The 23,458-nt window shown below is 37.7% G+C and overlaps 1 protein-coding gene across 5 annotated transcripts in view; it reads left to right on the forward strand.

Moving 5' to 3' along the window:
• Positions 1 to 23,458, forward strand: part of DCLK2 (doublecortin like kinase 2) — a 99,771-nt gene that overhangs the window by 62,979 nt on the left and 13,334 nt on the right. For all 5 annotated transcript variants that reach the window (XR_009631633.2, XR_009631634.2, XM_060778860.2 and 2 more), the window contains 7 exons: positions 3,327 to 3,399; positions 5,401 to 5,509; positions 12,182 to 12,239; positions 15,288 to 15,407; positions 16,521 to 16,667; positions 21,428 to 21,561; positions 22,108 to 22,185. Coding sequence is in view for 3 of the 5 variants with exons in the window: in XM_060778860.2 (XP_060634843.2) it covers positions 3,327 to 3,399; positions 5,401 to 5,509; positions 12,182 to 12,239; positions 15,288 to 15,407; positions 16,521 to 16,667; positions 21,428 to 21,561; positions 22,108 to 22,185 (719 nt within the window). In the remaining 2 variants the exon portion in view is untranslated. The remainder of the gene's footprint in view (positions 1 to 3,326; positions 3,400 to 5,400; positions 5,510 to 12,181; positions 12,240 to 15,287; positions 15,408 to 16,520; positions 16,668 to 21,427; positions 21,562 to 22,107; positions 22,186 to 23,458) is intronic.

Consider the following 23,458-nt stretch of genomic DNA (forward strand, 5'->3'; position numbering starts at 1 on the left):
GTACCCTGGATTTCCAGTGTCCTCCTTTACATGGAGAGCCTCTATGTGCACAGAAACTTCTCTGCTTGATATTTTCCACAGAGTTGGGACTGGCCACTCCTTTCATTGTGTGTTGATTGAAACTGGATAAATAACACATGAATAACAGGTCTGGAGTTGCTCTTAAGCAAAATCTAGCTACTAGGAAAGAATTTTACTGTAATGTTCTTGTTTGATTCCACTTACCAGGTTTTTTAAAAATAGAATCCTGCTTTAATGTTTGTAGGAAAGATGTGCATTTCTTTTTACTTCATTTTTCATTATTTTTGCTCCATGTAACCACAAAATAGACCGCAAAATGTGGTCATTATGAAGGTAAATAATTTTTAGACATTAAGACTTTAAAGTGCACTTAGTTTGGATCTGCTGGAGCTTTAGAGAAAGCTAAACTTATTAACTGTAAGACTGTAAGATGCAAAGCTGCTTGACTGCCTCATCATGACTCATGCAAAATAACAAGTACTGAGATTACTCATGACTTTGTAAGATAAGAGCTTGGGCCTTTCCTTTTCAGTCTGGTTCCATGACCTGCATTCAATATATTTCCAATGGGGAAGACATTGCTCTCCTTTTAATGAAATGGAAGATATAAAACCTAGTGAGCCTTAAATAATATTTACAATATGTTGACCCAGCCCAAAATAAAATCATTTTGAAGACTTATTCTGGGTACATTATTCTAATCTAATGACTAAGATTAATAGACGTGTCCAGTAAACACATCCCATAAAGACAATTTGTTTTTATTCTTAACTCTCTTTTGTGTTACATGAGTAGACAGATGACATTTTGATTAAATGTAATGAACTGGCAGAAGAAAAACAGTCTCATCCTTTTTTCCTTTGCCACAGGTAGAAAGTTGTAGGATTCAGTTTCCTTTTGTACACAGCTTGCCTCTAAATGTTATGTAACTGTTCTTCTTTGTATGAAAATCGGAACTAATAAGAAGAAAACTACTCTTTGGGTTACAACTACACAAAAGCTTTTTTCTAAAAATGCTTAGGATTTTTAAAAAAACCCACAATTGACAGGTTTGAATAAGTCACTTTGGTACTTGAGAACATAAAATTTGTTATTAATGTATAATAAAGGTTGGCAGTTCAGAGCTGCAGGTCAGGGTGAGCTCCTGCTGTTAGCTCTAACTCCTGCCAACCTAGCAGTTGGAAAACATGCAAATGTGAGTAGATCAAGAGGTACCGCTTAGGCGGGAAGGTAATAAAAGGCACCCATGCAGCCATGCCGGCAAACACAACCCGAAGGTGTCTATGAACAACAAGTTCCTCAGCTTGGAAAAAGAGAAAGAGTACTTCTCCATGGCCGGAGTTGAGCACCGCCTACAGAAGCCGGAGATGAAAGGGGAAGCTTTTATCTTTGTTCTGTGTATTTGTGTGTTGTCATTTCACGATATCAAAGGCATTTAATGTTTGCCTATCTGTGTATGTTGTAATCCGCTTTGAGTCCCCTGTGGAGCTAAAACAGAGTATAAATAAAGTATATTATTATTATTATTATTATTATTATTATTATTATTACTTTGAGTTGTTTACAAAATTATCGTGGTTCAGAATAATAAATACAAACACATACTATATTCAGACATATACAAATATATCAATATAAAGTGTAGCAGGATGTAACTGTAAATGTCTTTAAACTTAATCTAAAAACTAAGTGCCACATCTTGCTATTTATGAAAAGTAGCATCTGTCTCCTGTTTATAAAAACAGAGGATGGGTTGAAACATAAGAAACTGTCAAAATCATATAAAAATATGAAAAATATAAATATATATATGAAGAATATATATGTTTTAAGCTTACTCTTTTCCAACTGTCAAGAAATTTCTCATTTTCAGGGAAAAAAGCTGATAAAAATAGCAGGGTGCACTCACTGAATACTTATGAAAGTAATTGACTGCCATGTATACTTGTGTATAAGGTGATCTTGTGCCTCAGTCGAGGGCAGATTTTGGCACCAAAATTATGAATAGGATGCAATGATGTTGAAGGTAAATTTTAGAAGCATGTAACAAAAGATGTAAAGGATGAAACAAAGGAAAAAGATGCCAAAGAACTGGCCGTCCTGCCATTTTCCCACAGGCATTCAGAATGGCCAAAAGTGGCACCATAGCAGAGAGACTAGAGGGGATTAGTGTTTCTTTTGAGTTCTCCCATCTTTAAGGTCTCACCACTCTCCTCAGAGGAAGAGATAGTTAATTATATTTATTGTATTTATTTATTTATTGTATTTATATACCGTTGTCCTCACCCATGGGGGGACTCAAAGCGATTCACAACAAAATTCAGTGCCATACATTTATAAAAACATCACATATCAAATTAACCACATATAGTAATACATTAAAATCATTAAAACTTTAAAACTATAACAACAATCACAAATACAACATAAAACATTTTGGTCTTACATTGATCCTGAGGTCATCTTTATCTTTAACTACTTCATATTTTCATATTCCTGTTAATCATTGAATGCCTTCTTGAACAACCAGGTCTTAAGTTGTTTTCTAAATGGTAGGAGGGAGGGGAGTGATCTAATTTCAATGGGGAGGGAGTTCCTCAGCTGAGGGGCCATCACCAAGAAGGCCTTGTCTCTCGTCCCCACCATTGTCCCCGCCATTGTCACACCTGTAACAATGGCAGGACTGAGAGCAGGACCTCCCTGGCAGATCTTAGTGTTCTAACTGTCTCATAGAGGGAGGTGCATTCCCTTTTTGTAGTTCCTTTTTGATAGGACTTAAGTTTCAATACTTACATTGACCCACGGATAAGTCAATCCAGGATTTTAAAAGTTGTTTAACTAAAATTTCTCAACATACATAAGTACAAATAGTACATTTTTGAGCTTTAACTCTCAAGAATTTCTGCTTCTTCTGATCCTTCTTTTGTATCACCTTTGTGGTCATCTAAAATTGAAGATTTTCTGAGGTTGTGATATGTATTTCTAGCTGTTCACATGTCAATTTACTTCATGATTTGGTATTTAGGTGAGCTAGAGGAAGCTATGTGGTGAAAAGACTTTGTTAACCGTATGGCAGGAGAAATTTTTCACAATTGTACAGTTCATTCCTGGGTCAAATGCCTGATAAATGTTTCTAAAATAAAACTGCAGTTGTGTGTCTCGATGTGTTTGTATAGTTTAACAAGTGGCTCCATAAAATATGATTTTGCATTGAAGACTTGCATTGAAGAGTATTTGCGTTTGCCAGTGTAATTGCTTATTATCTACCTGAGGTACTATAAAATGACTCCTCTATCTCCTCATAGATCCCTCAACATTGTGGGTCTTCTCTCAATGTGAATGGTGTGCCTGAACTATCTCCCTGCTTGAGTCCTGAAGGTAAGAATCTTTTTTAAAGTGTTCACAGCCTTTTAATGGAAATGTCTATATGAAGATGCAATTGAAATCTCAAAATGAAGTTGTTATATCAGCTTTAGAAGCAGTAGAAACAGCAGTGATGTGGATGCATCTAATTTTGAACAAACAGGAAGTACCTTCCGGTCTAAACTGCTTTCTCCTGCTGCTGTATTAGCAGTACTTTTCTCAAGAACAATCAGTAGGGGGGGGGGGGGGGGGGGTAATTGTTAATTGACTTCTCTAGATAAATCTTGATCATCCATGCAGAAAATAAACGTTTGAGTTGAGATGTTTTTGCTGTTCTAGAAAGTCTGCAAGTTCTTTTAATCAGTTTTACAAGCATTTCAGGTATTCTGAATTTTATGCATATTTATATTGCAATATATTTTAATAGCCACACACAATTTTAGCCTCCACTTAAATAAAGCAACTGTGTTTAATTTGTGAAAATTGTTTATGAGGAGGCAAGGTTGGATAATTGCAAAAAAGATCAATACTCTAAGAGACATTTAATAATGGAATTGTTTTTGAATATTTTTTGTGTGCATTATTTAAACAATCAGAAAGATAAGCACCAAATAACAAGTTTCAAATATAGTTTTCAAGATATAAGAATGGAGCACCATCTTGGAATCCACATTACATATAGTAAACTTCCTCAAGTCTTTCCTAGTAATAACATTGTTTCACTTGTTCATATGCAATTCAGGAGGGGCAACTAAGTTAGCGGATTAATTATTGAAGTCAATAAATTGTAACCAAACTGCAAAAAAAAAAAAAAAAAGTCCAAGGATCATTCATATCTCCAATATGGTCAAAGCAACATGCTAAAGATCTTTCATTCCAAATTCTATTGTTAAACACCTCAGAGTTTTATATCTCAAAGTAATTTCAAGCTTTTTGGCTAAAAGTAAAAAGCTAACTACAGACAGCTTTCCACATCTGGATTCTGTATCTATGGATTCAGCAACCCCCGGCTAAAAAGCAAATCTTTGTTCTCCTATTTTATGTAATAATGGTAACCATGCCATTATATATAAGGAGTTAAGCACCCACATATTTTAGTCCTGGAACTAAACCCAAGTGAATACCATGAAACCACTGTTGTTCTTTATGTTTTTGTGATCTCCATTGATTATCAAATAAAAAGAGTAGTCTTGTTAGATTTGTTATTTTGCTTATCATTTGGAAAACTTTTACCTATTACCTGTGACATTCTTACGACACATTTAAATCGGTATTTTTTGCACCACAATTTCTTCAGCATTTGTCATTCAGGGGACCATCAAGTATTGCATTTTGATTGATATTAAGTAGGAGTGGTTGATTGATTTGTTTGCATGTTCCTTAATACTAATAGGGCTGGTATTACATTGTAGATTTCCAATAAATAAGGCTAGGTATTAGTGTTTATATTGCTTTTGAAGTCATTCATCTAAACCAGTCTGACCATTTGTAGGCATATGGACTTTCATTTCTAATAGAACATAATAGATAAAAAGTAATATTTACTGTATGTACTTAGCCCTGAAGCGCCTGAAACATAGTTAAAAGCACAAGTTTATGAATGAAAACCAAACAGAAAACGTTAGTATTTAAAAAATGTAATTGTGAATAATTTTGCAGAATTAATATTTGGTGTCATTGCCAAACCTTTGATGTTTGTGTTTCCAGGTACCTTTTACTGAGAGCAGTATAAGTTAATCAGATGATATCTGTATGTCGACTGTTAAAGTGTTAGAAAAACAGTTATGAAAACCATGCCTTAATGCTTGCCCTCTGATAACACAGCAAGGTCATTACTTGCTCTTTCTTTCCCATTTTAGGTGCAAATTTGAAAGGACACAGTACTTAAAATGAGTTATTTTTTAAATTCAGATGTTGACACTAAGGGTACAGATGCATACTAAGCTAGGGGTCACTGAAGGTCAATCAGACAGCTATTTCTCTACTCAGCTTGCTTTTTATTCTTTCCATCTGTAGGTTTGAATGGAAACAAATGTTCAGGGACATCAACTATTCTTGAGAAATACAAAGTGGGGAAGGTGATTGGAGATGGCAATTTTGCTGTGGTAAAGGAATGCATAGAACGGTAAGCCATGAAATTGCCTAACTTTTACTTGAATGTAGTTTTAAAAAATCTGTGCACTGAGTATATATTGAGAAATTATTATGGTTTCAAGAACAGTCAGGTATTGCTGCTAAATCTTTTGCTTTTTGTTGTATATCTAAAGCTGATCAATGTCTAAAGCACATTCATAACCATTTTTAACCAGTAAACATCAGGTGACCTTGAGAAAAAGTGTTGGAAATAGCAACCTTCTCAAGTCTCCACTAGTTGTTTGTTATGTATATAATTGCTTACTGTTTTGTAAGTGTGGACTGGTTTGCAATTTTACTTAACCTCTTTTTTATGGGAGGAACTGCAGACCATGTGATCAGGATTAAGACTTCTAGATCTGTGTTTGCTTTAGACTTCAGTGGAGATAGAAATCATTGGACACTTAGAGAGAGTAGAAGCCATATAGAGAAGTGTGTGTTTGCATCAGAACCAATGAATACAGTTATACAGTTTAGACTTCAGTAATATGTATGCTTAAAGATTCTTTTGGACTATAGACTATTGAATGCAAGAAAGATGTCCTGTGTTACCTACACAGAGAAGCTACTTAAAATTATATTGTAACTGGACTCATAAGCAAAGTGCATATATGCTGTATACATGAAGTTTTGTGAGTAAACCAACTCTGTTACTTTTGAAGAAGACTATTTTGTCTCTTGAGAACATGTTTTAAAGGCAGATATATTTTAAGGGAGAGTAGATGTTTTGGGGAAATTTCAAAGAATACTTCTGAAACTGCAGAATATATGTTTTTGTGCATTGGCATGTCTTTGTTCCTAGCAGTTCAAATATATACCTAGGTACATCAGTTTAATGATGAGAGACCTAGTTGCCTTGAATGAATGCTGAGGAACATCAGTGACCAATGGTTTTCCAAAAAGGTTATGATTTTCATTTCCCAAATGGTCATGGAGATTCACATTTTCCAAAAGAATATGGCATCTTTTGCCAAAAGAAAGATAAAGGTTATGAGGAAGGACAGACTTGTTATAAGGCATGATTTGATAGAATTTGGAGCTGTTCTGTCAGAATTGCCTCTTAAAGGTAGTCTCTGCTTGAAAAATGTCTGTACCCATCTTGAGTCTGGTGATGTAGGGACACACAACATACAACTGTTTTAGAAATGAACCTGCATTTTTAAAGACTGTAATTTGATTTGTAAAGTGCCTATTTACTCTGGATCCGTCCCCCCTATGGGATGTTGGGTGTGTCTACTGCTCTCCTAATAAGGATCAAGGTGGGATTTGGGAGTGGTGCTTGAAAGGTAGGACATGCTGATAGGTTACCTTGGCATCCTCATGTAGGAAGCATATCACAACCTCTGAGGATGCCTGCCATAAATGCAGGCAAAACGTCAGGAGAGAATGCTTCTGGAACATGGCCATACAGCCCGAAAAACTTACAGCAATGATTACTTTTTCCTTGTTGTTGAGGTGTGAGATGTAAGAGAGATCAGAAGGTGGTGGACACTTTCTGATCTCTGGTTGCCTTTTAGCCTTCTTTCCCTCACCAGGCAATACAACATTTCTTTTGAACAGTGTATATATCTGCATAATGGAATGTTCAACAGAAGGCACTTTAACAATCCATACAAGCTATGGAGACTGGATCGCTGACTAAAATCCAGACTGCCTGGTAACATTTCAGCTGCCTTGCCAACCCCCCCCCCCCCCCCCCCCAATTACAGCAATAGCTAGACTCCAGTTTAGTGATCTAGTTCATGTATTCAAATGACCAAGTGATCGCAGGGCTTCTGAAATAGAGCAATTCTTTTGGACACTTACAATGAATGAAAAAAAAAATCAATGTAACATTCAGTGTCTTTACCTTCCCTAATGACACTGATAAAGCAAAAAAGAGAACTCACTCAAATATCATTAGATATTTTTCATGTATGTTTTTTATTTGTATTTTCTCAAATGGAACTCAAGGCAAATTGCAATATGATTAAAACAGAGCATTTAAAACAACCTGGAATACAAAAGTGTTAAAAGCATCAAACCATACATTCAGTTAAAACACTCCTTTTAATACATTGAGACTAAATCAGTTAAAAAGAATAATATATATATACTAAAAGAAAGAATACTTAAACAGATATTCCTCTATGCTGATAAATTAAAGGTTGAAGGACTCTTTAAACAGAAAGGGGTTTGCCTGCTGTTGGAAAGATAGTAGAGACAGGCAGACTGAATCTCTTCGAGAAGGGAGGCATTTCCAAAAGGAGAAGACAACTAGACTTGAATTCTTGCAAGCAGGGAAAGGCTGGAAGAGAGAGAGGAAACTTTTTTCTTCTATGAACTTTGTCAGATTAATACCTTAGAATCCAAGTCATGGACACAAGGAAGTGTCAAAGTATAGGCAAAAGGAGACAGGTGCCTGAAAAGGAGAACAGAAGTAAGTGGAGCAACAGAATGGGAAAACAGATGGCTAGAAATTGAAACGTGGAGAAGGGTGAGGTAAGAAAAGCTGTGGGAGGCACAGAAGCGGAAGAAGCAAAGGAAAGAGAGAAGCAGAGAAAAGAAGTGTAAGACTTCATATGGCAAAAGCAGCGGCCAAGTCTTTTTTCATTGCTATATATATACGAATTGCATCTTTTTAAAACACAACCATTCTCTTTGATCTATTGAGAATGATCATTATCAAAATAATAAATGCTTGTAGTAAATCCAGTCCGGACTCTTAGGACTTCTTCGTTCCACTGTATTCGAAACAAAAGACTAGGGAGCATTCTTCTTCCATCCCATGGGTGAGTTGAAGGATGATAATATGTATGCCCTTAAATCTAGAATTAAATAACAAAAGAATTCAGTAGACTCTTCTCCATCCACAGTTAAGTAGAGACATTTTAGTCCTCCACTGGCTGCTAGTTTGTTTCCATGCACAATTCAAAGTGCTGGTTATGACCTATAAAACTCTATATGGCTCACATCCAGGCTATTTGGCAGATTGTATCTCCCTGTATAACTTACTCGAGCCCTGAGATCCTCAGGAGAGGTCCTTCCCTCAGTCCCACCACATCACAAGTTCGGTTGACCTTCTTGTTGGCTGCCCTTCAACTCTGGAACTTCCTGCCCAGGAAGGCCAGAAGGGTCCCCTCCCTGCTATCCTCCCAATTTAAAGCAGGATTTTAAAACAATGGGTCAGGAGATACTGTATGATGTTTTAATTGTTTTGCACAGTTTTTACTTGTTTAATAGAATTTTAACTGGGTTGTTTTAATAATTGTATGCTTAATTCTATGTTAGTGTTTATTGTTGTAAGTTTTAAATTGTACTAAGGGTTGTGAGATGCTTTGGGTCCCAATTAAAATAGAAAAGCAGAAAAATAATAAAATGCATTTTAACTGTATTTATTATATTTTAACTGTATTTTTATTCTGACACACAGTACTATTTAACTGTTTTTTTTAAAAAAAAATGTATTAACTTTGTTTTAAATCGATGTGTGCGGTTGTTAGTCATTCTGAGTTCCTTCAGGGAGAAATATAGGGTATAAACAAAGAATAAGACTAATAAAAACAGGATCTATACATATATACTTTTCAAACATTCTGCATTACCCTTTTTTAAAAAAAAATGAAATAGTGCTCATTGTCTGAACGCATCTCTCCCTATGAACCACCATGAAGATTAAGATCTTCTGGGGAGGCCCTGCTCTTGGTCCTGCCTCCTTCACAAGCGCAACTGGTGGGTACAAGAGACAGGGTCTTCTCAGTGGTGGCCTCTTGGCTTTGGAACTCCCTTCCCAGTGAAATTAGATCTGTTCCCTCCATTCTGACCTTCAAAAAGAAACTGAAAACCTGGCTATGCGACCAAACCTTTGGAGAATCAGTGCAGTAGGCAGCAATGAAGTAAGCGTGATAATTGGAATGGCTTCTGGACTATGTTTCAGAATTTGTTTGGGTTTAAAAGCTCATTTTAATGTGCTAATGAAATATATTTTATGATTTCTTAATTGCTTTGATTTTAATATTTGTGTATATTGTATTTGTGTTTGTATGGCATTGGGTATTGCCAATCCTTGCAAGCCACTCTGAGTCACCTTCAAGGTGAGAAGGGCAAGGTAAAAATATAGTAAATAAATAAATACAGTGCACCGCAATTTAAAATAGAAGGCACTATCATAATGCTGATTTATATACACTTCTTTGGGTTTTGAATGATACTTGGCTCAGTTCTTAAAGGATTTTAGCTATGTCTGTGGCAATTTCAAAACATATCATTGGTTCTAGAAAGAGCTATCTTCAAATAGATTCTAGCCAAGTCAAGGATTTCACATAAGAAAAAAGAAATTACTTCCACATTATACTTCCATTGCTATACGTGCATTTGTGGGATCATAGCATAGTATCCCACAAACATGTTAAAATCTATGCTTTGGATCTTAATGCTGTGCTTGGTGAAGTGTTCCTTCGGATTTTGGGCAATTGTTTCAAAAACATTGCCTGCACCAGCATTTCTTGCACTTATGCATCTCTGGATATAATTTCTGCACATGCCTCTCAAAGTGCTATTGAAATTTTCCTTGCTTTTCTTCTCGGCTGGATCCAGCTGTAACTATGACAACCCAGCAGACGCAGCTGTGCTTTCGCACCAGTGGTAGTCTGCTACAAACACCGTGTTGTTCCCTAACAGCAGTCTTTAATATATTCAACTCAGGTACTACACATGTACAGCATGGATTGATTAGCCAAGCGTGACTGCCTCAAAATATCATGATTACTGCTATTTCTGCTCATAATAACTGGGCACTATTGAATCATTTTCAAAATAAAAGCTGCTGCGATTAAACAGAAGTGGTAACCAGGTCCATGAAAAGGAGTGGAGGATGCTAAAGCTCTGTGGGCCTTGCTACATAATACATTGCAGGAAACCTTTGTTTACAAACCTCTGGATTCGTAGCAAAGTGCTGTAGTAAAGTGGGGGTTTTCACTGACATAATATATACAATTTGCCATGCATTAATGGTAATAAGAGTAAATCCATTGAATCAATGGAAAAGTCAGCACTAGGTGTATATTTTATGGAGTTAGTGGATTTGGTAGAATTTGGACAAACTATTACATTCGGGTCATTGTATTTTTAATAGGCTTGTGCACAGATGTGGAGTGGTCAGTTCCCTTTGGCCAATCCGGCTTATTTGGTTTAGCTGGATGGCTGTAAGGGCCCAGATGTCATTTTTTTTGTCCATTACGGGACCACGTGGCAGCTGATCATGGCTCCTCCAGCCCTATTCAGCACCACACAGTGCGTGAAGAGGCTGCTGCATGCTGCTCACACGGGGTTTCCCTGTGAGCCCTGACTGTTAGGCCAAGCTGAATAGAACACCATGCCATGTCTTACACACTGATTTCTTAACTGGGTTGCTCAAATCCAGACTATTTTGAAAGTAAAAAAAGAAAAGGGTCCCAGGAAGGGTACTTCCTTAACCCCGTTGCTGAAACTCAGACTCCTTTGAAGGCAAGAAAGGAATGGGTCCCAGGAAGGGTGCTTCCTTAGCCATTGCTCAGATCCAGACTCCCTTGAAAGAAAGAAAGGAAGGGATCCCAGGAATGGAAAGAGGAGCCTTGCAAGTTCTCCATTGCTGCCAATTGGCGGGATCTTCCCTGATCTTCTAGCTGCTTGGCCAAAAACAGATCTGGGTGCCCAATGATATTCGGAGGTCGAAACCAGATTGCCTTCCAGCCGAATTGCACAAGCCTAATTTCTAACCAAGTGTTCTTTCAGGCACATATTAATTTGTGATAGTAGAATTGCTGAGGATAGACTATTATCAGGTAGAGGCATTAAAAAAAACCTGGAAATTTAAAATAGTCTTTATGAATTGTAGTTTCATTTTGCTTTAGTAAAGAATACAGAAGCCATTTTTATTTGGACATGGTTACACCATAGTTCAGTGTTGCTAAAATGGTCACTTCTTCCTCTTGAGTATCTTTTTATTTTATTTTATTTTTACCGAAGTTACTTTTACAATTAGCATTAGAAACCTGAAGCCTGTTAATTCAAATGTTTTTAGCAAATTAAGTCTTGCAGTGTTTCCTTTCCCCCTTAAGCTTGTAGTGATTAAACATAATAGAAACAGGTGTAATCTGTAGGACACTCTGATGGCCTATTTTTTAAAACAATGTAAAGATTTCATAGATGTAGATTGAATGGTCACTGAATATTTCTGATATGAACATTTCGAAAAGCTATTTGTGTCTAATTAATTTTCTAAATGCTATAGGATTTGGACTAACTAACATAATAACATAATACAAATCTCTCCAGTCAGCCTTATTCCCATACTCTGAAACAATGAACAAATCTGTAAATGGTTGTCATGCAATTGTCAGTTATAGAGAATTGAATGAAATGAAACATCTGATGCTAAAAGAGGACATAATGTGAACCATTAGGTCACTCTATAGTAAGTGACAGCAGAAAGCCTGTTTTGGTAGTCAAGGCAACAGCAGACATATCTCACTGAGAGAGAAAAAATGTATAAAAGCAGTTTTCTGCCTTAATTTTGTCATCTGTTGCCACTGATGAAAAGAGATCTTATTGCCACAATGTGCACTCAGATAAAAACAGAAATGAACATTGAACAAAAAGGCAAAGATTTATTTCATATTTTTTTCTCTTTTCTTGTTCTTCATAGATCCACTGGAAAGGAGTTTGCCCTGAAAATTATAGACAAAGGGAAATGCTGTGGAAAGGTACGTATGCATCATATGATGCATGACAGCATCATAAGATAGAAGATTATTCTACAGTAATTCCATATGTTTCAAAACAATAATAAAATTCCACAGGTTTGCATTATCCTATCTATTTTGGTGTAGTTTACAAAATCCCAAGGGATCGCTATTTACACTATATTTAAGTACCTTGTGGCAGCATACAATAATCGGGAAACATTCCCTTATAAGAGCATTTACAACTGTTTATTTAATGTGCTGTATACATTAATTTTTTGTGTCACATTATCTTTATTCACAAACGTATGCTTAGCAAAGTAAGCATCCAGATAGCCCATCTTATTATTTGCAGATTTGTATTTGAATACTCAAGCAGAAAATGTGTGCCACCAGTTTCATTATTTTAACAGAGAAAAATGATGTTATGGAACTATCCTTAGCTTAAACATAGTTGATATACACTATATGTTTTATTAGAAGAATACAATAAGGAAAATGATTTAATCTGTGTATTCTGTGTTACGTATATTGATACATTGGATCCAATTCTGCAAGTAGACGCCTGCTTTTTCATTGCTTCTTTTCTGATGAAGTTCTGTGTGTCCTTTAAAAGCCTATCACAGGTCAGTGTTCAGTGCAATATGGGAAACTGCAGATAATGTTGCACTCTTGCCTTGAGGTCACCCTTTTTCACCCAACACCACACCAGGGCCCCGTAGTATCTAACTACAGCAGTTATTTAGAAAAGCATGTACAAGAGGAGGGAAAGGCAATTCCCAAAAATCAGTAGAAAATTTGCTATAAAATAGCAGTGGTCCATATATACAAGATTCAGTAGTCCATAATTGCAAGGTACATGCAATCCAGGAAATCAAGATCATAGGCTTAAATTCATAAGCATAAAAACAGTAACTTTCCCAAGGCAAAACACTTACAGAAACACAGGCAAACACAGGAGACAAGATTTATGAACATGAGAGCTGATCCAGGAACTTGAATCTGTGGGATTGTTACCTGCTCTGGAGATTCCAAGAAAACAACACTTAATTTAAGCTCAGGCCCTACCAAGAAGCCATGAGGTCATCTCTCTGACACCTGGGTTTGAAAGACTTCTCACAGAGTTTCAAGGACTTCTCACGGACTCTTTCTGACCATCTAATTAATCTATCCTTCACTCCCTCTATGCGGAGGCCAAATCTGATATAATTTGGCCTCCCTCTATGCGGAGGCCAAATCTGCTAAACTCCTCATCTGTTGAAGGCCAATTCCAAAGAGAACCAGAATCCCAAACAGGCATGGAATTCAGCATTTGTTTCAGCCTGATAACACAGAGACTTAGTGAGAAAACCATCATCTCCCTCATCCTCGGAGGATTCCCCAGCAACCTGCTGCTGAGCCCCAACAGATAATGGCAATCATTGTTGGAGATTTGAACATGCCTCTTTTTCACTTGAACATGGTTCAAACCTATATCAGTACAACAGTGATAGAAAATTGTAGTGTTTATAAATTATAGGTGATGAGTGGAAGTTTGAATATCTCTGGTCTTCTTTCTGTGACAAAAGCATAAAGGCAGCATTGCTGGTGGACATCTTTAACCATAATCATGGAAATTTCCAGGAATTTGTTCCTTGGAGAAGTTACTTGGCAGGACTAAATTGAAAATGACTTCAGCAGAATGCAATTACACCAAGGAAAAGTCCATTGTGGGCCTTTTCGCTCAATGGAAATGGAAAACAATGGAGATCTCTGTCCCAGTAGAGGTCATCCATTTCCCAGCAGGAAAAGGATACTGGGATACTTAAAAAATCAGTGTGCCTTTCCTTGCCTCAGGGCAGAAGAAGATAGCGGTGCTCGTGTTGACAATCACTGCAGGTGCTTCTCAAGGGGTGTGAGGGATTTCCCCATGTTGGGTTGTGCTGCCCTCTATCCGGTTTTGAGGTCAAAACAAAGATATTCATGAATGAACATACCAAGGTCAGGAAGGAGACATATGTATTGCTATTTTAAAATATGTTAAAATATCACGACTCCTTAAACAGGGCTGAAGGTTTCTTCATAAACAAAATATTGTTACAGTAGGCCTTACTTCAAGCAGTTTGTTTTATGCTTACGGTGCCTAACACAATTGCTTGTTCCTTCAACTGATAACACTGTTTGTAGCGGCATGAGAGACCATCACTCCATACCGTATCTCAACTGTAGTACTCTTTGTTGGTTTTGTTAGTTTTTATTTTCTCAGTCTTACGACCTTTTTCTTTAGCTAAGTTTCAGCCATGTTGTTAAAACCCATTCATATTTTGTTTTTTCTTTTCTCCAGCATACGTTTGTTTGGAGCAGACATATGTTTGTTCCAGAAAGGCTATTGATGCTCACACATATTGGGTTTCAAAGGTGCGACTTGTTTAAAGGAGTGTCTGATGTGCCACATGTTCACAGGAGGAGATGCACACTTGGCATGTGGGTTTTTAGTAATTTAATTATTTGGGGTAAAGTTAATGAACCAAAACAGATTTGGGTGCAAAGCAACTTCCCTAGTCATTTGATCAATTTATCTTTATTATATAGGACAGGAAGAATTGAATTTTTCAAACGTGGTTCATGTTCATCATTCATAGAATGCTCACTTGTACTTTTTGCAGTTTCCATCACAAATGCATGAGACGCATGATGGTAGAATGTGTTGATGATAAGGGTTTTTTATTACCTTGAAAAGTGTTTGTTGCAACTATTACAATTTTTAAAATGAAATGAACACTGTCGTGGAATATATCTTGTTGGTTTCTTCGAATTGAAAGCATCTTATAGAAAGTAGTCATCATTAATTCTTCTTAGCTGAAAATCCTTTGTAAATCCATCTTAGTGAAGGATATTTGAGACCACTGAGTTTGTACCTATGTTGTTTCATCAAAAATGTCTTGAAAGCCACGGTGTACATGTTACAAGGAAAATTAGTTGGAGAGCTGCACTGTAAAAGGTGATCTGTCACTTCCAAAGTTGTATTTCGGACTACATTGTTAAAGTAAGGTCTGTTTTGGATTTTCCCTTCTTCCCAACAATATACAGGAGCACTTGATTGAAAATGAAGTCTCAATATTGCGTAGAGTGAAACATCCCAATATTATCATGCTCATAGAGGAAATGGATACTGCAACTGAGCTCTATCTGGTGATGGAACTGGTAAAGGTGAGAGGATTTAATATCACTGAATATGAAATCATAGCTAGTTCCAGAATCTTATGCACAAATGTTCAGAAAACTGTGTAAGTACCTGCATTTAGGGTTGTGTGCGGAATTTGTTTCTCCTGTTTCATTCGTTTCTTTCGTTACTTCGGGAGCATGGAACAGGAAGGCCCCTCCTGGTATAAAAATCAGCTTGACATAAAAGCAAGTGGGAGCGGGTACCTGGTCTGCTTTTTGGCAACACAGTTTAATCTTTTTTATTAACCCCCCTGCAAACAAAAAAATAAACCCTCATTCCCTGAAAACTACTCTCCTTTCCAAGAGGTCATTTCTCTTCCTTACGTGAAAGTGGGAAGCCTCCTTAAAATGCCTTGGAAAGTGTGTGGCTGGCTGGTATTAGATTTAGCCTGGGAAAGAAAGTATGCGCGCCTGCAGCCTCCCAGAATTTGCCTCCTTGCCTTGGCAAGAAAGTGCCTGTGTGGCATGCAGGCCCAGAAAGCACCCATGCCTGCCAGTGCCTTCATCTGAGCACCTCTTACTCTAAAGGCACAGGTGCTTTGTAGGCCTGTGCACCACACACACATTTTCTTTCTAAGGAGAGTGCATGTACATCGTGCATGCCCAGAAAGTGCCTGTGCCTGCAGCTGAGCTCCTCCTCTAAAGTAGTAACAGCAGATAAGAAGTAGTCTCCTTAAAACATGCACTGGGAAGGGGAGCCTTGGTGGGAAATCCCCCCCCCCCCCACACACACACACACACACTGAAAGCCAGGACATGAAACAGGTCAAGGTTTACCCCGAATATACAACACTTCTAAGGGAAGCGAAATACACATTGTATTTCACTTCCCTTAGAAGGCTTAATTGGAGGTTGTACGTTGCTGAATGGAACTCACTTTTAAACAAATCTGAACAGGATTACAGTTGGAGACACAGCCGTCTTTTATTATATAATATCTATGGCTTCATGTTGCATTGTACTGTGTCCATTGTGATTCCTATTTGCAGCATATTGTTATAGAAACATTGATATTGGCTTTGATGAAGATCAAACAAGGTATTAATTTTATATAAAAGTTGCTTTGCTAAATATTTGTTTCCTCTTTCTCCTTTTCAGGGAGGAGATCTTTTTGATGCTATTACTTCTTCAACAAAGTATACAGAGCGTGATGGAAGTGCCATGGTCTACAATCTAGCCAGTGCATTGAAATATCTCCATGGTCTTAGTATTGTCCATAGAGACATTAAACCAGAGAACCTCCTGGTATGCTTCTCGTTTTTATTTGGTTTACTTTTAATAAACCATGTGCTATTATTCATTCCCAGGTCAAAAATTAAGCTTCCCAAAAATCAGGAAACCCTACTGGGAAGAATAATAGACCAACAAGAATCATGTACATTTTTTTCCTACGTATTTGTCCTTAAGTATTGTGGAGGAATTAATATGCATTAAAACACATAGCAGCTTTGATGCAAAAGCACTTTTTTCTATGCTGAAAGCAGTTTTTCTGTAAAAAAAAAAAAGGCCTCTCTTTTCTGCTGATAAAGGACTGTTTCCTGCATTAAAAAAACGTTTTTTCTCTGTGTGGAAAATGAGATTTTGCGCAAAACGTATGTTTTATAAAGCAGACTGATACCTCCATAGTTCTTCAGGAGATTCAGATATGGAGAGAATGCTGTTGAGGACTGTTCCTTTTCTTACTGTAGTAAAAAAAACTAATTACTCATTCTCACATGGGTAAAATAGTTGATGATTTATACTCCGCCTCTCAACTATATTAATGTAAATGCATGCATTTATGCACGTTTTAAGAAGCAATCAGGTGTAGAGAAACATGAATTGAATGATTGTATTCTTAAATGAAAGCTATTTGCATGAAATATTAATAATTTTCATCATGTGATTTGTCTCTTTTAACCTTTCCAAATCCTGTCCTAATTTACATTTTGATTAGAGATTGTATCTTAGGTAAGCAGGATTTCTTTTCACAATGAAGACTTTAGATGGGGGAAAATGTTTTTTTGTAAGAACAGGTGGAGATTACAAATATTTCAGTGTAGTTCAGAAAACGTTATTTTTATGGATGTACTCATTTTTAAAAGCTGCACTATGCTTTTAAAGTGACATTTCTAAAGCACTTTTAAAAATAAAACATGAAGCATATTGAATGAAAAATGCTAAAATATTAGTGAAATATTTTGAGATGACACAGTTGCAACCAGTGAACTGAAGGCCTGTGCAAGGTCTCTGGACATAAGTGGACTAGGCACCAGATGAGCTGTTACATTACGAGGAGGCAGGCGCCAGTTAGCACAGGACGCTCTCAGTGGTTGTTTCTGCACTAGAGTAACAAAGACTTCCTTCCTCTCCAGCTTGGCTTTTCAATTGGGAAGGAAAGGAAAGTTTTTAAAGAGCAACAGCTCTATAATGATTCTGCTTCCTCCTTCCCACCAGGCATTTCCTAATAAATCAGGTAGGGAGGAGGAAACACTGCCCTCTGCTGTGTAAAGGTACACAGAGCATCTTTGTAGTGGAGCCAGAGTGCCTCTGATTTTTCAAAGGGAAAGTATGTGAATGGGAGGAACTAGAGCTTTCAATCTGGCTAGCAAGGTGCACCCAAAATGTTGGATTTCATACTTTGCAAAACCATTTTAGTTGTTTTTACATAGGCTTCCAAAACAGAAAATAAAATTTCCAAGACTGTACCTTGAAGAAAATCTCAGTGTGAAAAATTACACCATTGACGCTTTATTTCACTAAAGAGGTCCTCTAGCAAACAAGAAGTAACACTGACAGGCTGTGTGGATTGCTGTTGATTCTACTAGTAGAAGCTTGCAGTTTTTAAGTAGTTTCTGCTGAGTCTATACTGGGGTTTATAGTTCACTGGTGGTGAACCTATGGCATACATGGCGGAAGGGAAATGCAGTGCCTTCTCTCCTGGCATGTGTGTCATTGGGCCCCCACTCACTTCCCCCCCCCCCCACCTGCTTGCTTCCCCCTCTCTCACCCACCCCATTCCTCGCTCGCCATCCCCTTGGTGCCCAATCCCCCACTCCACCCTGTTTGGACACTGTCTCTAAAAGCTTTGCCATCACTGGTTCATACTTCAGAGTGCTGAACCTGGCTTCAAAATCCAGATCCAACACTTTGGTTAGTCCCTTTAAACTGTGGGTTAAACGCCAGCATGAATTCTCTGCCCTAATGACATAGGGCTCATCAGCTGGAGTCTGTACACGCTAAACAAATAACAGTGACATCAGGAACTTAAGTGAGTTGAGGCTCTCAGGCTAATCTGACACTTTAAGCTCTCATTAGTAATCAAATCAGATATAAATAGGCACAGATGCACTTTTGGCTTAGAAACCCTAAAGAGATTATTTAACAGATGCCATGACTAGAATAGACCTGCATGTTGGGATGTCATAAGCGTTCTCAATGTAAATTATTCCTTATCCCAAAAACAAATCCAGTTGCTGGATGTGAGATCAGCCACTTGTCTGATATGCATTCAGTTCCACCAGTTCTACATTTTTACATGCAAGTAGGATAAATAAGAGCAAACACAGTGTTACATCAAGGATTCTGAAGCTTTCTGTTGAACTGCCACCACATATTATATAGTGTATTTAGGCATGACAATTTACAGTTGTCTTCCTACTAATAGTTGCATCCAAGAGTGACAACTAGTTGGAGAAAGCAGAAGAATAAATATCCAATAAAGAAAACAGGCAACTGATAAAGAATAATGAAACATTGCATGAAATCATTTATATAAAGGCAACCACTTTAAAGAAACGCTAAGTTAGTTTTCTACAGATGGAAAAAGAAGCAGCCTTACAGACTGAAAGAGAGCATGCCATCATTCTGCACCATGAAGAAAACACAACCTGTCATCTTGTACTTTCTAAACCATTGTTTGGATTGATGCCCCAATAAAAATAAAAGCTTTTCTGGAAATGATACATAGTGAATGGCGAGGCTTTGCTAAGTCCAGTCAATTTCACTTTACACTTCTCATGTTGTCATTAGTTGTGGGGAAAATGTGATACGCATAGTATTTAATACACATAGGGGCCATGGTGATTGAATGCGTTAAACCGTTGAACACTCAACTTGCTAACCGGAAGGTTGGCGGTTTGAATCCATGGGATGGGATGAGTTCCTGCTGTTGGCCCCAGGGCCTGCCAACTTAGCAGTTCAAAAACATGTAAATGTGAGTAGGTCAATAGGTACCACCTCTGCAGTAAGGGAAATGGTTCTCTATGCAGTCATGCCAGCCATGTGACCTAGGAGGTGTTTATGGACAACACAAGCTCTTTGTAAATGGTTCTCTATGCAGTCATGCCAGCCATGTGGCCTAGGAGGTGTTTATGGACAACACAAGCTCTTTGGTTTATAAATGGAGATGAGCACCACCCTCAGAGCTATAGATGGAGGGGAAGCCTTTACCCTTATCTGGGTGTCTGTTATCATTGTTTCGAGGCATTTAATGTTTGCTCTGAGTCCCTTCGGGGAGATAGGGCAGAATACAAATAAAGTGTTAGTATTAGTATTAAAACCTGGCTCCTCCTTCCTCAACACTGTCATGAAGTCAATACTTTCACTTGCTTATATAGGAGTTCTACATAAAATCAGTAGTTTCTTCTCTGAAGCGCTTTTTTTGAAAAAAAAAAGTTTTAAAAAATGCTTCCTAAAGAGCATTTATCTCCTGGTAAGTAACACAAAAGGCTAGCATGGACTTATTACTCACTGCACAAATCTCTTAATGTTCATATCTATTATTATATTGCATTTTATTGGCACAGTTACTCCTTTCCCTTGTAACATGTGACAGGTAATTGTGATGTGTTAGATCTAGCCTCTGAAAATATGGCAAGAGAAATACCAGTCCTAAATGTGTGCCATGTGTGGCAGTTTCCTTTGCAAAGTTTCCTTTCTCTGACTGCTTGAAACCAGTGTTCAGAAACCTCTCTCCATCTTGATTTGAAAAATAGGCACCTGTATGCTTATTTCTTTTCCCTTACATTGCAAAAATGTCTGAACTTTTATAACAAGAAGCTTCTGACAAAATCCTAGAAAATAGATTTCTAAAAATCCAGAAAGTTATTCAGAAATCACTTCCTGATTTTAAGAAGACGTTCTCCCTTAAACAGCCAAGACCAATGATAGCATAGTGCAATTGCTTCTTAGCTGGAAATGCTTTTTTCCCCCTTAAGAATGTTTTTTTTTTAAAAAAATGGGGGAACTTGGGGACACTGGGGTTCTTCAGAGCGCTTCTGGGAACTACATACTTTCTCGCCCCTGGTTTAGTTTGACATATGTATGGAGCTACATGGAATAACTTGCTGATTCAATTGAGCTGTTTTAGGTAGGGAAAGAAATCAAGATCTAAGATCTACAGAGACACTCGCTGGAACACCTCAGCAAGCGAGAGTTCAAAAGTGGCAGGCTTAAACCCAGAACCTCAATCAATGGCTGATACCAAATGAGAGACTCCCCCCCCCCCCCGGGCACACAGAAAACTGGGCGACTTGGAACGCACTGAACAGACTGCGCTCTGGCATCACCAGATGCAGAGACGATCTTAAGAAATGGGGCTACAAAGTGGAATCCACGACATGCGTGTGTGGAGAAGAGCAAACTACAGACCACCTGCTGCAATGCAACCTGAGCCCAGCTACATGCACAATGGAGGACCTTCCTATAGTAACACCAGAGGCACTCCAAGTGGCCAGCTACTGGTCAAAGGACATTTAATCAACTACCATGCTTGCAAACTTTGTGTTTTGTTTGTTTGTTTTTAAAAAAATGCAGTACAACTGTTTGGTCTGCTCCTGACATGATAAATAAATAAATAAATAAATAAATAAATAAATAAATAAGGTAGGGGAAAGTATTCATGTTGCATGTTCCTGAAATGATCAGTATACTCATTATATATGCCCTAATCCTGACAAGAATCCTACAAAGATCTGTTCGTGTATTTCTCTGGTGTAAGGTGTCATTCACTTCTCTCCTCCCAGGTCTGTGAGTATCCAGATGGGACAAAGTCCTTGAAACTAGGAGACTTTGGTCTGGCCACTGTGGTTGAAGGCCCTCTCTATACAGTCTGTGGTACACCAACTTATGTGGCTCCTGAAATCATTGCAGAGACAGGGTGAGAACTTTCATTGTTAAAAAAAGATTTCTTTCTTTGGTACATTCCAAAGCTCTGTTTTCTAAGGCTCTCAACAAACCATTGGCTTTCTGTTTGAGATATAATGACAAGCGATAGTTCAGTGAAAATCCTTACAGTATTAATCATATAGGATTTGTGACAGGAACACAAAGAAAAGCACATATGTGATCCCAGAGCTTAGTCATGGAAGACTCAAGTTTTAGCCATCTGCATGGTTTTATTGACATCATTCTCATACAAAGTATACCGTGACGTTAGGAACTGGAGATGCTAGTCAATAGATTTTTGCTTTATTCCATATAATAAAAGTTAGTATAAAAGTATGGGTAACATCTCAGTGTGGCCTTTAACTATTTTTGTGTAGTTGGTAATTTTGTCAGAAAATCCTGCATTGCTGACATGCTACAGATGTAAATTAAAAGGACACAAATGGTTGAAAGCACATAAATCTAAAAGTTTATCATGATGCATCCTGCAGTGTGTGTATGAAGTATAACATTTCCTATCCCTTTTCTTTTATAACAGCTATGGCTTAAAGGTGGACATTTGGGCTGCAGGGGTCATTACGTATATACTGTTATGTGGGTTTCCACCATTTCGTAGGTAAGTGTATAATAACCACAACAATACACAGTAAGCATTAGGCATAGGAAAATATTAAATGTCATCATCACCATCGCAATCACTCGTGTCTGAGTAGGATGGCCTTCCAAGCGTAGTGTCTTGGCAATGGGCCCATAGGTGACTGTAGAGACCTGTTCTTGACCTGCATATTCTTACACACTGAGTACATCAATTCCCAGGTGGAAGGCAGTCCTGGTCAGGGTTGGCTTGACACACCTTTCTCTTGACATGTTTCTCCTTCAATTTGTGCCTCTTTGAATTCCACAGCACTGTTGGTCACAACTGACCTCCAGGTAGAATGCTCGAGGGCCAGGGCTTCCCAGTTTTTGGTGTCTATGCCACAATATTTGAGGTTGGCATTTTCCATTTTCCCTTCTTCAGTTGGGAGTAGAGTAACTGCTTTGGGTAACAGTGATCTGGCATTCGGACAATGCAGCCAGTTCAGCGTAGTTGATGGTGTAGGATCATCGCTTCAATGCTGGTGGTCTTTGCTTCTTCCAGCACCTTAGCATTTGTTCGCCTGTCTTCCCACAAGATTTGCAGGATTTTTCAGAGGCAACGCTGATGGAATTGTTCAAGGAGTTGAGTGTGATGTCTGTAGACAGTCCACGTTTCGCAGGCATATAACAGGGTTGGGAGAAGTATAGCTTTATAAATAAGCACCTTGGTGTCTCTGTGAATATTCCTATCCTCAAAAACTCTCTGCCTTATTCAAAAGAATGCCGTACTCGCAGAGCTCAAACGGTGTTGTATTTCAGTGTCAATGTTGATTTTTGTGGAGAGGTGGCTGCCAAAGTAGCAGAAATAAATTGTATTTGAATAATGAATATTGAAAGAGTGGCTTCCTCAAAGTTTGAAAAGGGTTTTTAAAAATGATGAAAATAATCCTTGATTAACGACAATCTTCACACTTCAGGATCTATTTTAAGCAAAATTTTCATGTGGTTGGTTTGCACAAAAAAATAATACTTCTAGACACAAGACAGATAGATCTAAATTTTGCACAGAATAACTCCTGAACTGCAAATAGCCAATGAACATTTTGCAATATTGACATACCTTCTCACAGCAAGAAGAACATGGTTTGAATTACTCATTCAAAGGAATATTACTAAACACTTACCTCCCATTATAAGCAAAGACAGAAACATTTATCCTTGTACCATACTAATCTCAATGTTTAAATTTATATATATATATATATATATATACACACACATACACCACATACACAGTGGACCCTCAGTATCCA

This window comes from Anolis sagrei, chromosome 5 (assembly GCF_037176765.1).
Source record: "Anolis sagrei isolate rAnoSag1 chromosome 5, rAnoSag1.mat, whole genome shotgun sequence".
In the NCBI taxonomy this organism is placed as follows: Eukaryota; Metazoa; Chordata; class Lepidosauria; order Squamata; family Dactyloidae; genus Anolis; species Anolis sagrei.